The sequence below is a fragment of the Mus caroli genome, chromosome 10 (assembly GCF_900094665.2).
Source record: "Mus caroli chromosome 10, CAROLI_EIJ_v1.1, whole genome shotgun sequence".
In the NCBI taxonomy this organism is placed as follows: domain Eukaryota; kingdom Metazoa; phylum Chordata; class Mammalia; order Rodentia; family Muridae; genus Mus; species Mus caroli.
In genome coordinates, this window is record NC_034579.1 from 109,290,483 (window position 1) to 109,305,215 (window position 14,733).

Genomic DNA, 14,733 nt, shown 5'->3' on the forward strand with positions numbered 1-14,733 from the left:
AGTGAAATTATACTTTTCTGTAGTCCAACCAGAAGATGGTCAAGAATGAAACAAACAGATGGGTACAGACTCTTAAGATGAAGGAATGATGAGAAGTGAGAAGGGCAGACAGTCAAGCTTGCCTAAGTGAGCAATTATGATTCATCATAAAATTTAATGGTGAGAAGGATGTGAGCTCATCAAAGAGGAGGAGATAAGAACACCGAGGAAGACAGAGAGCTAGAGAATGAGAAGTCGCAATAGAATCAAATGATACAGAAGTCACAGCCACAAGAGAGGCATGGGAAACAGTGATAGTTAAAAAGCAAGCAACAAGGTAAACTTAGTTCAGAATAATGACAAGATCAATGGGCTGGATAAAGATGTGGCTTGGGGACCAACCCAAATGCCTTGCAGATGGATCCTTGGTATTTCTCAGTGATCTATGGGCTAGCTAGAAAGAACGGCCCAGGAGTATGCAGGCTGATGATGAGATTAGCTACAAGTCTGAGGCTCTCTGGGGTGGCACAGGATACAGGATAACACCTATAATGCCTGCCTGGGTTACTCTGTCTGCAAGAGAAAAAGTTAACAGTACGAGAATCTATTACATACTAGAAGATATGTACAAACATGGAAGGAAAAACTTACTCAGGTGAGTTCAGATTGAGGCCTAATGTTGTTAAGTCACTTCCTAAAGCAAGATGTACCATTCCTGGGTCTGTCTCTGCTGCCCTGATAAATGTTAACAGGCCAATCATTCCAAATTGGTCCGTCACCATCCCTTGAGGAATGTTAGTAACTCGACCTGGTTAAGAAAAACACAGTTATTTTTACTTTATATTAAGGAAAGTAGAGAAAACTGTACTTTCAAATATCTCTGACATATTTATGGAGTCCCACCATCAGGTAACACCTGGATCCCCTTTTTCTGCTGATTATTGTTTTGTGTTGTTGAACTTTTATCTCCAGGGAATTTGGGTCCATCTGTACTTGAAGTCGTCTTCCCCGATGTACTCAAATTCTAGCACGAAAAAAGAAAAGCATGACATTAGATGTGCTGAATATCAACGTTTAAATTCATCACCCCCTTGCTAGCCATCCACTATTATATCTAAATTAGTAGCAATTATCTGTTTCCTACTTGAGAATCGTCTCCCATAACTGCCTCATGGAATACAAATAAATTCTGTGTCTGAAATGAGTATTTAAAGGGCAAGATCTTGAGAAAATTAGTCTTTTCTTTTTTGTTTTTTTTTAAAATCTGTCATAGATCACAGGGGGTAAAATATGAAAAATATCTGTCTTTCTTGGGGTTTTATGCTTTGTTGATGCACACTTCTATATAAAAAGAGTAATTACATATTACAGTACTAAAAATATTACCAAAGAAACCTCAAAGGTAAACTAGGAATATATGACCTTTCAAAACTTACACTTATTTCCATCCTTACCCAACAATCTTCTTTAAGCCCATCAAACATACAGAAAAACAAAAAACAAACAAACAAACAAACAAACAAACAAAAAACCAGCTCTCTGTCTTGAATGTTGGAAGGAATAAACACACTTTAAATCAGAAGCTGAGGTCGCTGAATCAACACAGGTATTAAAATGTGCATAGAGATTCTTCAAGGAGAAAACTTACTCAAGAAAAACAGAGCTCCTTAGAAGTCTATATAACCAAACGTCATGGGGTCCAGCTGACAGGGACTACAATAAAAGTCTAAATTAACTCACAAGTTCAACAGAAATTTGCAAACCTACATGAAATAGGAAAAAAAATGCTATCTTCTAAGTTATAAAGCTTTCTACATTTTTCAGAAGTTAGATGATTACGGTGCTCATACCGTTGTGTAGCAGCGTCTAGTAACTATTAGTGTCAGGCAAGTCTACAGGGAGAAAACTACTCCACTCACACACATGGTGCTCAGCTACTTACAGATTTGCTGTCGTCATTACTTGACGTTGGATCTTTATAGCTGGAACCAGGTAATGCTGGAAAATCTTCGTTGTGTATTGAGAAGTCTTGGGATTGCTCATTTGCAGGTTTTGTTACCATTCCAACTATGTAATGAAAAGAATCCAGAAAATGTAATTGAATCTATGATATTGTCTTATAAACTATATAAGAACTAACTTTGCTCATCACAATATACCAAAAGCTTTTTTAAAAAAGCATATGAACTGGCAACTCAAAAATTAATATGCAGGATAATGATAAAGAATGAAATTTTGATTTACTGCTGAAAAGAAGCAACATATAAAGCAATACAAGAAAAACAAGTGGTAATCCTGAAATTCCAATCTAATGTTATATAGGTGCTTAAAATAATATTTGATATTGGTAATAATATTCAAAATGCCGGCTTACAGGCTAGCTTTAAATATCTGACTAGATGCCATAAACACCAGTTAGCTGTCAAATGAAAATGAATATAATAAAATGTAAAAGAACATGTCAGTATTCTACTTAAAAGTGACTTACAGAATGAGCAAATTGCAACCAATTATAAAACAATTCCACTTTATTTCTCATGTTCTTGGACTCCATGTTACAGATGTAAAACATGCAAGGACTGGGAAATACTCTCCCCACTATACTTGTCATTAGTCGGGCCCTTATTGGAGAACAAAATCCAGTTTGGGGCTCCACAATTCAAGAAGGAAATGGAGAAACTAGAGATGGTCCAAGGAGAGCAACGGGAAAGTTTAAAGGGATGAAAGAAAGGACCTATGGGGAAAGGTTAACAACATTAGCATCTGAACTGAGAGGCAAGCAGCTAGGCACGCAACTTCAGGGCACGGCACATTCTCTTATTTTGGGAAAACAGATTTGAAAGGTTTAAGATATGATCAATAGTTTTTCCTCTACACATTATTTTTACTCATATCCAGAAGTACAGAACTTGAAACCCTTGATTATGGAGAAAATATTAGCTCTATTTTAAAATAAATGATGAATAAACCCATCTAATTAATACCTTGATACCAGTCTGTATGAGATCTCACCCACAAGAAACAAGAGTTTGGCTATGCTGGTATCATGAAAGTTTTTGTCTCAGCTGTTATTCTGTTACTGCATATGGTTTGCTTAATATTGATAATTCAGGCTCTACTACCCAAATCTCTTAACTTATAGAGACTGTAAAAAGAGTGACTGGGTATAGTAATCATAGCCAAGAATCTGTAAAAATACAAAACCATAAGCATTGGTTCTCACAGGCTTTGCAAGAGGGCATTTGCCAGTGTGCAGAAATGTGTGCCGCATGGATGGGAGAAGAGCCGGTACTAGTACACAGTAGCCAAAAGTTGAAAGTGTTGCTAAATGTTACCTAAATAAGCACCCTCAGACTACCCTACCCTCCTTCTGAAATGAACTTTCCAGCCCCAGTGTGAATTTAGAGAAATCTTCACTTAGAGAGACATACCTCAATGCAGTTATTATTAATTACCAGGGATATAGTCTCTTAAAGGTAGGGCCAACTAACAAAAGCTAAGCCACAAAATTAATCACATATATTAAACTAAAGCATGCAGTACGGAAGAAATAACTTCTGAATAGCAATGAAATCAAGTATTTAGATTTCTGTACTAAAGTTTACCACTCAACTTTGCTATGGTGGATACATGGAAAGGAAAAACCAATTTTCAAATTATGAATTCTGACAAAATAATGCTAACCTGGTCTGACAACATAAATACCTACAACCATGCACACACAGACATATACGCGTGTAGTACACATGACTGTAGCCCTTATTTGGCCATCACTAAGAACATGCATTACCGTAAGGAGCTCTTCCAGCCAAGGGGTTTATTAATGGAGTTGGGTTGCCGCTCCCTTCCCTTCTATTCCGGTCGGCTAACGCTGGGAAATCTGAAAGGTCCAATCCTGTCACATTTTCACTGCCATCTAAATGATAAGAGATAATGCTCGTTACTGACTCCACAAACCTTTACAATGAATTATAAAAGCCAAACAAACATCTCATGTGAAACAACAGCGTCTTCTTCCTTAATAGTGCAGAGTGGTTGCGGTAGGTCCATGACAGTGGGCATGCATGCTGTGGACTCTGTGGACTGGTTTTGTCTCATGGGATTCATTCCCTAATAACTGAGGAAAGCAGCATGCTGCCAGCGTCTGAAACTACCCAGGTCTGGAGGTGGAGACATAAAAGAGAGGGCTGGGTGTTTCTGCCCTTGATGGAAGAGGGCAATGAAACATAGAGCCTGTTAGGGAGCAGGAGCTGCACTGTTGAGCTGTATCTGAGCTCTTCATTAAAACTGGACGGGGCAATATCTACATTACTTGGAACTTCAACTATAAAGATATGACGATGACACTACCTCTTATGAATGTCCAGGAAGACTTTGAGGCAAACGGCAGAGAGAGAAGCCCTGAGGACTTCTGCCCAGTATACTTTAGTAGGAGACAAAACCGTGTACATGTGCATGTGACTGTGAGCCCCACGGAAGCATGGGCTCCTCCGATGTGTCAGGAGTGGGTGGGGAATAGAGGAACCATCAACCCCAGAAGTTTATATTGCCTGTTACACAGTAGGCGCTCAATAAATATACTGAATAAAGATCTATATATATTTTTGTTGTTTTAAATTATACCGCTACCATTAGACATAAACAGTTAACCCAACTTCTCTATTCTGGCTATTTTAATTATTTTTCCCCTCAACCTTTCCTGTTCTTAACCTGTATTCTAATTTTGAACTACTTAATTTTCTACCTACAATTTAGCAGAATGAAATCATTTTTCTTTATGTTTTGCCTTGTTTTATAAGCATGTATAGTTCTGAGGTCATTTTTCAATTAATTTTGACTTTTCTGAAAATTTTGACAATAGTATAACTACCATCCTCTGAGTAACTTCATTTATTAAGACAAAAGGACTGTATGAACACACCAGGAAAGGTGATCATTTAAAACTACACGTATAAAGGTAAAGATAAACCATTTCTCACAAAGTTTTCTTTACATTTCCACTAAAAATACAGTATCGATAAAGCAAAAGAAATTAAAATCTTATTTACTGTTTTAATTTATAAGTTAGTATCTCTCAAATTATGATTAATTATAAACTTCAAGTAAAAATTAACTTTTAATACATGTTCTTAGATATTTCCATGTCTAATTTAAAATTGTCATGTATTAGGTTAGAATATACTTTAACCAACAATTTATAATTTTCTCAGTATAAAATCTAAGAATTTCAAATTTCTGAAACTTTGTAGTAGCATATTAAAAGCACTATTCAGTAGAAATGTGGAAGGTAGGCAGACTTCGCATGCTAGCTGTGAAAAAGTGGCCTCTTTAAAGTCAATGAAGTGTATCGTTTTGTTGTAAGAATTACGAAGTTGATAGGTTTTAAAGTCACATCCAGAAAACTATGACATTTAAATGCTTAAAAATCTTCCATTGAAAGAAACGGATATACAATTTAAATGCTTAAAATCTTCCATTTCTTTCAATGGCTTTAATCTTGGCTGGTCCACTTGAGTTGTTCAACAAACCATCAGAACGCCCAGAAGCTAAAAACCTATAGCTAAAGAAGGGCTCCCTTTAGGTCTTCTGCAGCATATGCATACTATGCCGCCTCACACCTCCCCTCTCACCATCACCTCACATACAGAGTGCCCAGTAACACTCATACTGGTCCCACTGATGCACTAATCATGGCAACACCCCTTCTTTTCTCACCACCAAAGCACCGAGAGGCATGGCTAACCAGCAATACCTACCACTCCCTGTTTAAGAATCCAACAGACTTTAGTTTTTGCCAAAAATCAAGTTACTTTCCAGGTAGCTCAATCTTATAGATAATACTGGATCAAAATTCTTAAGGATTAAATGTGAAATTTTTCATTAAGCTATTTTTAAAAATGCTAAGTGCTTCCTACGATTGAGATTCTCTTCAATCTGAGTATCTAAAACCAGAATGTCCTACCACCCAACCTAGAATATACTACTTTTCCTAGTGACAGGGCAAAGGACAGGAAACATTTTAAAGAAAAAAAAAAAAACAAGATTCTGAGACATAAATATAGTCCAAATTAGTATTTACTCTCTTTAGATGTTAGAAAATAATTCTGATGTTACAATGCAAAATACTATATTGCAAGGCCAAGTTAGGGGGAAAACATTTAAATGACTCTCTGCTGTTTAAGTAAATCCTATCACTGACAGTTTTCCACTAAGTTCCATTTAAAACAGTAAAATCCTGCTCCTATCCAGAGAGCAGGCTGCCGATTCGCTTGTAGTTCAGAACTCTACTGTACTTCATTAGGGGACTAGCTCCAGAGTAAGCTTACCTGTTCCATTAAAAATGTTACTTGATAAGGAGTTATTCATTCCAAATGCCTGATTCCTGTTCATTCCAAATCCAGACATACTGGGCACATAGAAAATAATTTTAGATATACAGTAAGAACACTAACTTTGAGATGTAGAAAAATAAAAGTATATATTTTGGGTCTCCTCATATAAAACAATAATATGTTTCAAAACCAATGCTAATTTGAGACTAAAATATTTTAATTTAAAAATTTCTCTAAAATTTTTTAATGAACAAGAAAGAATCAAACAATTTAAACAAATTAATTTTAAAAACCAAAAAAAGAAACTTAAGTTATGAATGGTAAAGAGTATCATTTAATGTGTGCTGGTGTGCTATCTTTCTGGATAAATGCATCTACCTCAACAGTATACAGGTAGGTAAAGATTACCCTTCTCGATGCTTGCTTTTGTTCCTGACTTATAAAGCTTGCTTTTCAGTGCAAGTCTTCTCTTTACAACCTGTCTTTTCCAACTATTCTTTCCTGGGAGTCTAGGTCTTATTCATTCTCTGCCCCCTGGTGTTTAGATTTACAAGGTAATCAATAAATGTTGACTTGACCTGAATTAAACTGACCGGGTACTTTTTAAAAAAGCTGAATTCAGTGTTTTAAAACTCATCATTCATATCTTAAATAGAGCTTAGTTTTCATCTGCTAAACAGAAAAAAGTTCCATATGGTACTGTCAATTTTGAATTAATGTATAACTTGGTTTCTGCAAATAATTACAAACAACCCCCTTTTTCTCTTGTATAAACCTAAGCAAAACAAGAAAAAGAAACTGCATTCAAAAGAAGACCAGATAACTAAGAATGTCAACGAGGATTATTAATGAAGATTCTACAAAGAAACCTTATCATGAAATAGTCTTCTTGTAGGTTAGTGTGCCGGTGCACAGCAGGGTTAAGCATCTGGAGATGACAACTGTAACTCCTCTGCCTGACTCAGTAGACCTAGCCACCTTTGGTTAAGCTATGCAGCTAGTGGAACAACATTCTAGAGCAAAGATAGAGTGTCAACAAACATTTTTTCCTATTATACTAGAGCTACTGGTTGTATAAATACCCTCAAATACAGATTTAGTATTCAGCTGAAGCTATTTCATAGCAAAAACAATTTATAAGGAATATACATAAGCAGAAGTTAAGAGTTTTATTACAGTGACATTTTTATGCAAATGAATAATTAAAATGTGAAAATATACAAGAAAGTAAAAATATTTAATGAACAAGAATGCAGAATGATGCAATAAAGCCTAAACAATACAGTTAAGCTATCAAAAAGAGTTATAATGACATGTTGTAAATAATTGCTTAAAAACTTAGATAAAATGACAGGATACTGCAGAGCCTACATAGAACAACTGGAGTTTGTGGGACAGAGGCTGAGCAGGAGGGTATGCTAAGCACCCATTTTAGTACAGATTGACAAGGAGGAAGTGAGGTGGCCAGGACAGCAACAACTACATGAAGGTGCTTTCTTTCACTCCATAGTTTCCATGGAAACTAAGTATAACATACATATGACATGTGACTCAAATTTATGTTGCTTTGCAAGAAAGCTTTACATTTCAGATATAACTCTCATGTTACCCAAACAGCTTCAACATACTAGCAAAATGAATCACTGCTCTTATTCGTACAGTACAATGGAAAGAAAACTACTAGCTTATTTTTTTGTTCGTTTTGAATCTCTAGACATAAAATTTAGAGGAGCACTGCTTTGAGACAGTCTGCATGCAATTGTGAAAGGTTTTCCGTAGCTCAGCGGGCATCCAGACCGTGCCTGCCTGAAGCACGGGAGCGATAACGCAGCATGCTCTCCTCCAGTCATACTCCTAACCCAGAACTCTTAGAATCACACAATGGATAAACTCTACTTAATAATAAAAGGATAAATCAATAAAAAAATTGCCTGGTGACCACCCAAGAACATTTCCTTTCTAATACCACATCAACAAAACGATTTAACATGCTCTGTAAAATAAAACCATCTTTTCTAAGAGAATGTGTTCTGAGTCTTCAGAGGGTTAAGACTTATGATAGGTAACAACCCTGTTCACAAGTACACAATTAAAACACACCTATGAGACACAAGCCACAGCTCGAAAACAAAGCGTTGCACATGAAAGGGCAAACCTGAGTTTGTATACCCCAAAAGACAATTATATGCAGTATCAGGAAGCATCTTACCTGTTCACAGTAAAAGGCTGTCGAGAAGGCTGTTGCTTTGGCATACATATTATGCTTGGCGAGCTTCTGTTGGGGCTACCTAACCCTGAACTGCTCATGCTATTTGTCCTGCTAGGAATTCCAATGCCCTGACCAACCTGGGAGTGGTTCATCATATTCCTAGGATTCATAGGCAAAATACCCCTGAAAAAGAAGTCCATTATACTAAATAAGCTCTCTACAATCACTCATTAAAATTCTCTATAATCAATCAATTGCTCTAACCCCTACAATTTCAAATATACATTCAGCTGTATTCCTAACTTTATAGTGGAACTAAAAAAGGTGCAATCATAAAAGAGAACTACTGGGACAACTATGATATAAATTATAAATGTTTTCCACATATATATTTAGAATAATTTCATTCAAAGTTCAAATTATTCTGTCCTCTTGATATTAGTAATATACATAATCTATGTTATCTGTTTTCTTTTACTGTAACTAAACAAAAGATGTGTGGTGTGGGAGCAAGCAAGGCATACAGTTATCTTGGAGTCATTTTAAATTGAACATCTTTAGGGAAGAGGTATGCAGCCTTTTGTAAAAGCTCCCGAGCAGGCAATTAAACCCTGATCCATCCAGATGATAACTAGCTTAGCTTCAAGATCAAATGCTATCTATCACTGCAATGACATAAAATGAGAGAGGTATTGTTTTCTGAGTGCAAGGCACTGAACCAGAAAATCAAGTAGTTCATGACCATACTAAAAAATTAAAAGCTTGCTTACTCTACAAAAATACATTCTGAAAAGATTCTGGGTCCGTTAATAAATACCTGCTTGGAGATGGAGGCGTGTGAAGTGACATTGTTGGTACCCCTGTTGTTGGCGTGACGTGGCTCGGTAACTGAGTGCCTTGTGATAAGCTGCGGTTTAACTGAGGGGTGCTGTTGCTCATCCCCCTCATTGGAAGGCCTAGTGCACCTAATAAGAAAATTCAGAAGGAGGAGATTCATTGCCATCGGGAATGAAATTGGTGTCCGTCTTCTGGAGTTGGCGATTTAAAACATTTTAAATGACCTAGCATTCAACTCACTGCGAATGGACTCGAATTTTAAACAGAAGTTTTAGTCTGAAATTTAATGTTTTGATTGTTTTTGTATTTTTCATATTTCGATTTTACAATAAATTATGTAAATAATTATGACAAATAAAATGTTACATAATACAAATGGATCTTGTTCTCAGATTCATTAAGGGCATATTTGTGAGACTAGCACATGCAAATATGCCATTAAGAAATTCTGCAATATTGTGTGTTTTAACTTACAATTAATGTACATAGAAAAGACAATCATTCCCATTTCGTCATAGTATCTTTCATATATTATCCTTTGTAAACGCATTTTAGAGAAATTTATTATTAATACATATTTTGTAACACTACAATTTTTACAAACCCACATATAATATTTAGCAATTGTTAAAAAGAAAACCCTAATCTGATATAGGTATAATTTTTTTAAAAAATTGTATGATTTAAAAATATTTCAAAGTATAATGATCCTACATTTTTCAAGCACATCTGGGGCCAGATACAGGAATAGACATGGTCTATAGGTATACTTTTTAAGACTATTGTGTTTTGCCATTCAGGTATAGAATTCAAAAATATTAATCAAATTGGACAAACTTAATTTTTTAAATGTTTGACATGCTCACTATTTTCAGATGGTATGAAATGTGAATTATTTTGAAGTTCAGAAGGGAGAGTTAATATTCTATCCATGTTTATCCTCCTCCTTCTCTCACAGGTAGGTCTACAGCATTGTTTCAGTTGCCATCCTATCCATCTGTGAATGCCTCCTTCCCTCCATCTTTCTGAGCCACAGGTTTTAGTGCTTTGTTTTCAGTGTGCTAACTATGTGATACACTGGTCATTAAATGTATTTTAGGAGTTGAATTAAAGAAAAAGGACATAACTCATCAGAAATCATAATGACTGTGGTGCTGGGGATTTAAGACGTTTTTTTCTTCTGTTGCAGATTGAGGTCTAAGCATTTCAAAGACCTGAAGAGCCTGAATCTCTCCTTTCACAGCAATAGAATACTGCGTACACTGCACTTTCTCTCGCTCTATGCCTTTCACATAGAGAGAGTACTGTGTATTCTGTACTTTGGCCAAACATCTGCAAAATTTGTCTTTTGGCATCACAAGGAGCTCAGAGACTGCACTGAGAGCTGAGGGGCTGTCAACCCCACAGTTTAAGGTACCTGGAAGGGACTGGCCTAGCGTACATACGGTCTTGTCACTGTTTGTGTCTAGACACCATACTGTTTGTGACTTTAGGAATGCTACTGCCTACTGTCATTTTCTCTAAATCTGGGACAAAAATAAAGAAGAAAAGAGTTTAAAACCCAGCCTATGCCCCTTCCTCAATCACACAGTTTTCCTAGAGGGACTGTGGGTGCCTCCCATCATAAACCCATCAAAATGGTAATTTTCCTAACACACATTTCCTAGTTGCCCAGGATGTGGCAAATATCATACAAGCTGCTAGGAAAAGTAGCAGTAAAACCGAAAAGGCTCCTAACCTCAGGTGCTTAATTAATCTCTACTTCTACACAGTGTCTTAAAGTTAGTTCTAGATGAAAACTTCCAACAGGCAGGTGTAGTTGCCAGTTACTCATAGCCAAAGTTACACACTTGCAGATGTTAAAGATCCCCTACTCTGTCTACATTTTACAGATAAGAAATCTGATCCCCAGATAAGTTAACTGACTTCTCCAAGGCAACACAAAGAACTAGGGCTAGAATTTGGATCTCTTAACCCCTTGTGTTCTTGAGGGCAGTACTAAGAGGGCAGCACAACTGAGAAAGAACCACCATGGTGAGTGCCTAGTAAGACCCTCGCCTCTAGCCTCCTTTAGTCTGTACTGTTGGCTGCCTCGCTCTCTCCTTACTGTCTGTCTGTCTCCCTTCAGCTTCACCTTCCCTTCCTTTTCATTCTTCTTATTTTCATCACTCGCTCGCTCTAAGTCATAACTTCAAATTTCACTCTTTTTACCCTTTTAAAGAAATCAGTAGGCCCTCAAAAAGACTGGTTTTTGTCTACAGTAACTTCCTTCCCCTATGGCGGGACAGTGGAGTACGCCTTTAATCCCAGCACTCGGGAGGCAGAGGCAGGCGGATTTCTGAGCTCGAGGCCAGCCTGGGCTACAGCGTGAGTTCCAGGACAGCCAGGGCTACACAGAGAAACCCTGTCTCGAAAAACCAAAACAAACAAACAAACAAAAACAGAAACAAAAACTTCCCCTATGTGTGTTTTTCTGACTGTGTAAGAAAAATGTCTAATTTTAGAACTACTTTAAATATTGTACATAATCTGAATACTAGTAAACGTTCTGGCCAAGAAAACAACAATGGGCAACGTGATTTATTCAACTGAAGACTGGACAATTCTAATTACTTTATAGTGATATGTGGTGGAAGAGGATAATATGAAGTAAAGAATGTTTGAATTTTAGCCTCCAACTTCATCTTGGTTAAAAAGAGAATATATTTAATAAATTTTATTCATTTTGTTGAAATATTCATGGAAGATGAAAAGAAAATACATGTTACAAATTGTACCAATTCTTAAATATTTAATAGGGTTAGCTGAAATTTTACTTAAAAATTGAAGCTCTTTAAAACAGAGAAACATTGAATGAAAGTACACAGATTTATTTTTAGAAGACAAAATGTACTAAGTTATTACACTTGAGTCAAACTATGACTAACTGGACAGGTTGGGGGGAGGTTAATCTTCTAATTATAAATAATAACAGAAAATCATCTCTAAAATCTCAGGACAAGAACAGAGCATACACGCTACAAACAGAAAACCCTTAGTGACTGTTGGTGGCATAAGTGAACGACAAAAGGTAAGAGGACAAGGCCGTGTTTATGAGTGTCTGGGGGACACAGTGACACACAAGGACTGCCTATCCAAAATTATCTCTGCCTTTTTTCCCTAAATAAATTTTATAAGGAAGACATTTATTCTTTTACCCCAATGTTTACACATAAGGAATGAAGTTACAAATATGATTTAAAAGGTTATAGTTCTGAATCAACTTCTTTCAGGAAGACTAATGCACGTATTCTAAATAGATTCCTATCTCTTTTTGACATGATGCTGAATAATGAATTAAATTCTTCATGGATCCTTTTTTCAGAAATCCTAAAAAAATTGATTTAAGCATTCCACAGGGTTGGTGACAGGCCCAGTGGGTACAGGTGTCCCCAGGCCTGACCCCCTGACCCAAATTCTATCCCTAGAATCTAAGTGGTACAAAGAAAACTTCTGTTCGCAAACTTTCTTCCAATGTGCCCTAATACAAGAATGCACACACACTAAGTTTTCGTAACTGATGAAAAATATAAATATACCATGATTTTTTTGCTAAGAGATCGGCTTCACCCCAGTATCTTAAATACGGCAAGTTGTACCATCTGACGAAGTCCTTTCTAAAGCCAAACAGTACTAATAACCAAAGGAGAAAGTTCAGTTACAGCACCAGGTCCTGAAACCTGGCACCCGTGTGAGGCCTTCCTTCCCATTATACAAGGAGGTAACTTCTGTAGAGACTCACTGGCATGCTCAACTAACCAAAGACACAGGCTGAGGCAGGGCTGGAGCTCCATCACTTTACCTACAACCTTCCCTGCATGAAGTCAGGTTCCAGGTAAAACTATTTCATTCTGGTATTTCCATCACAAAATCCAAAAGAATTTACAACAAAATAAAAAAATTTTCTGAGATCCACCATATTATAAACTAAGAAGTCAAATAAGCCATTAACCTCTTTAACGCAACAGCAGCAGAACTGGGGAGACATCTTGGGGTTAGCACAGCTCTCACAGAGGACGGCCTAACTCTGGTTCTCAGCAGGCACGCACAATCAGGAGCTTACAACCTCCTCTAACTCCAACTCCAATAGATGTGGCACCCTCTGGCTCTGCAAGTTACACACATGTGAGCGCACATCACCTTACAGCCACGTAAACACACACATAAAACCTAGACAAGTCTTCTGAAAACCAGATCATAAACAACAAAGCAGGAAGCCATCAATCCAGTTTTTGTTCCGACTTCAAAGTCCTTTCACAATTGACATTACTTGCCACTTTTTTAGAGTAAGTTGCTAACTTTTGCTTCTTTACAAACTGTAACTTACTCTGAGTTTGGGGAACTCCTAGTAGTAGAAGCTTTTACCCTAAGCCACTGATTCTCAACCTTCTTGGAGCTGTGACCCTTTAACACAGTTCTTCAGATCCCCAACCATAAAATGATTTTTGTTTCTACTTGATAATCATAATTTTGCTGCTGTTATGAGTCATGATGTAGATACCTGACAAGCAGCATATCTGATGTGTGACTCCTGTGAGAGGGCCATCCAACCCATGAGGGGTCGCGGCCCACAGGTTGAGGACCACTGCCCCTAAACCATCCATTAAGTGTTTTGTAAGCTACAGCCGGGGTTTTGGGATATTATTAAGTAGAGCCACAACTCAAGTCTTTACAACTCTGTCAGGATCCCAAAGAAGAAAGTTCTAACCTTAATTAATATTTCATTGCTCAGATACTCTATGTATGATTAATAATCCTCCTTCATTCCTCTCCCCTCTCAAATTTGTCCCTGGACCTTCACTATTGAGCGTTCATTCTCTGACTAAGAATGCCTTCCCTTCCCTGGAACAACAGGGATCAAGATTATAGAGTACATCATAGATCGAAAGGCTGAGGAAGACCCTGTTGGGGGCATGCATAATACTTCGCAGGCTTGGGACTAGAAACAGTCTCATGGAGACTATATAAATGCAATAATGAACATGATCTAAGTCGGGCGATAAATGGTGGAGGTAATGCTGCAAAGTCAAGTGGCTAGAGATGGCATGACAGGTGATTCTGCCAAGCTGTATGAGAATGCAGGTAGATGACAGGGTAGATGAGCCTACAGGCCCTCATGTTCAGAGGCCTAGGAAATAAGCGGAAGAGAAATGGAAAAAGACTGATTACAGACCTAAAGGAGAACATGCCTTCCCCAAATTAAGGATATATCAGATGGGAAAATGGATAAAGCAAACTGCTTTCAAAACTCAAACCTAGAACAAAAAGCTATTGTGAACCAGACAATAGCAAACAAAAGAAGCTCTGCAGGACCAATTTTCATGGTGCGCGCTGTGC

At 37.2% G+C, this 14,733-nt stretch overlaps 1 protein-coding gene across 11 annotated transcripts in view; it reads right to left on the bottom strand.

Annotated features, from left to right (window-relative positions):
* Nucleotides 1–14,733, bottom strand: part of Cnot2 (CCR4-NOT transcription complex subunit 2) — a 93,831-nt gene that overhangs the window by 11,584 nt on the left and 67,514 nt on the right. For all 11 annotated transcript variants that reach the window (XM_021174170.2, XM_029482814.1, XM_021174171.2 and 8 more), the window contains 7 exons: nucleotides 9,338–9,485; nucleotides 8,521–8,703; nucleotides 6,306–6,385; nucleotides 3,770–3,895; nucleotides 1,922–2,046; nucleotides 883–1,003; nucleotides 631–787 (listed from right to left, as the gene is read on the bottom strand). In XM_021174170.2, the coding sequence (XP_021029829.1) occupies nucleotides 631–787; nucleotides 883–1,003; nucleotides 1,922–2,046; nucleotides 3,770–3,895; nucleotides 6,306–6,385; nucleotides 8,521–8,703; nucleotides 9,338–9,485 (940 nt within the window). The remainder of the gene's footprint in view (nucleotides 1–630; nucleotides 788–882; nucleotides 1,004–1,921; nucleotides 2,047–3,769; nucleotides 3,896–6,305; nucleotides 6,386–8,520; nucleotides 8,704–9,337; nucleotides 9,486–14,733) is intronic.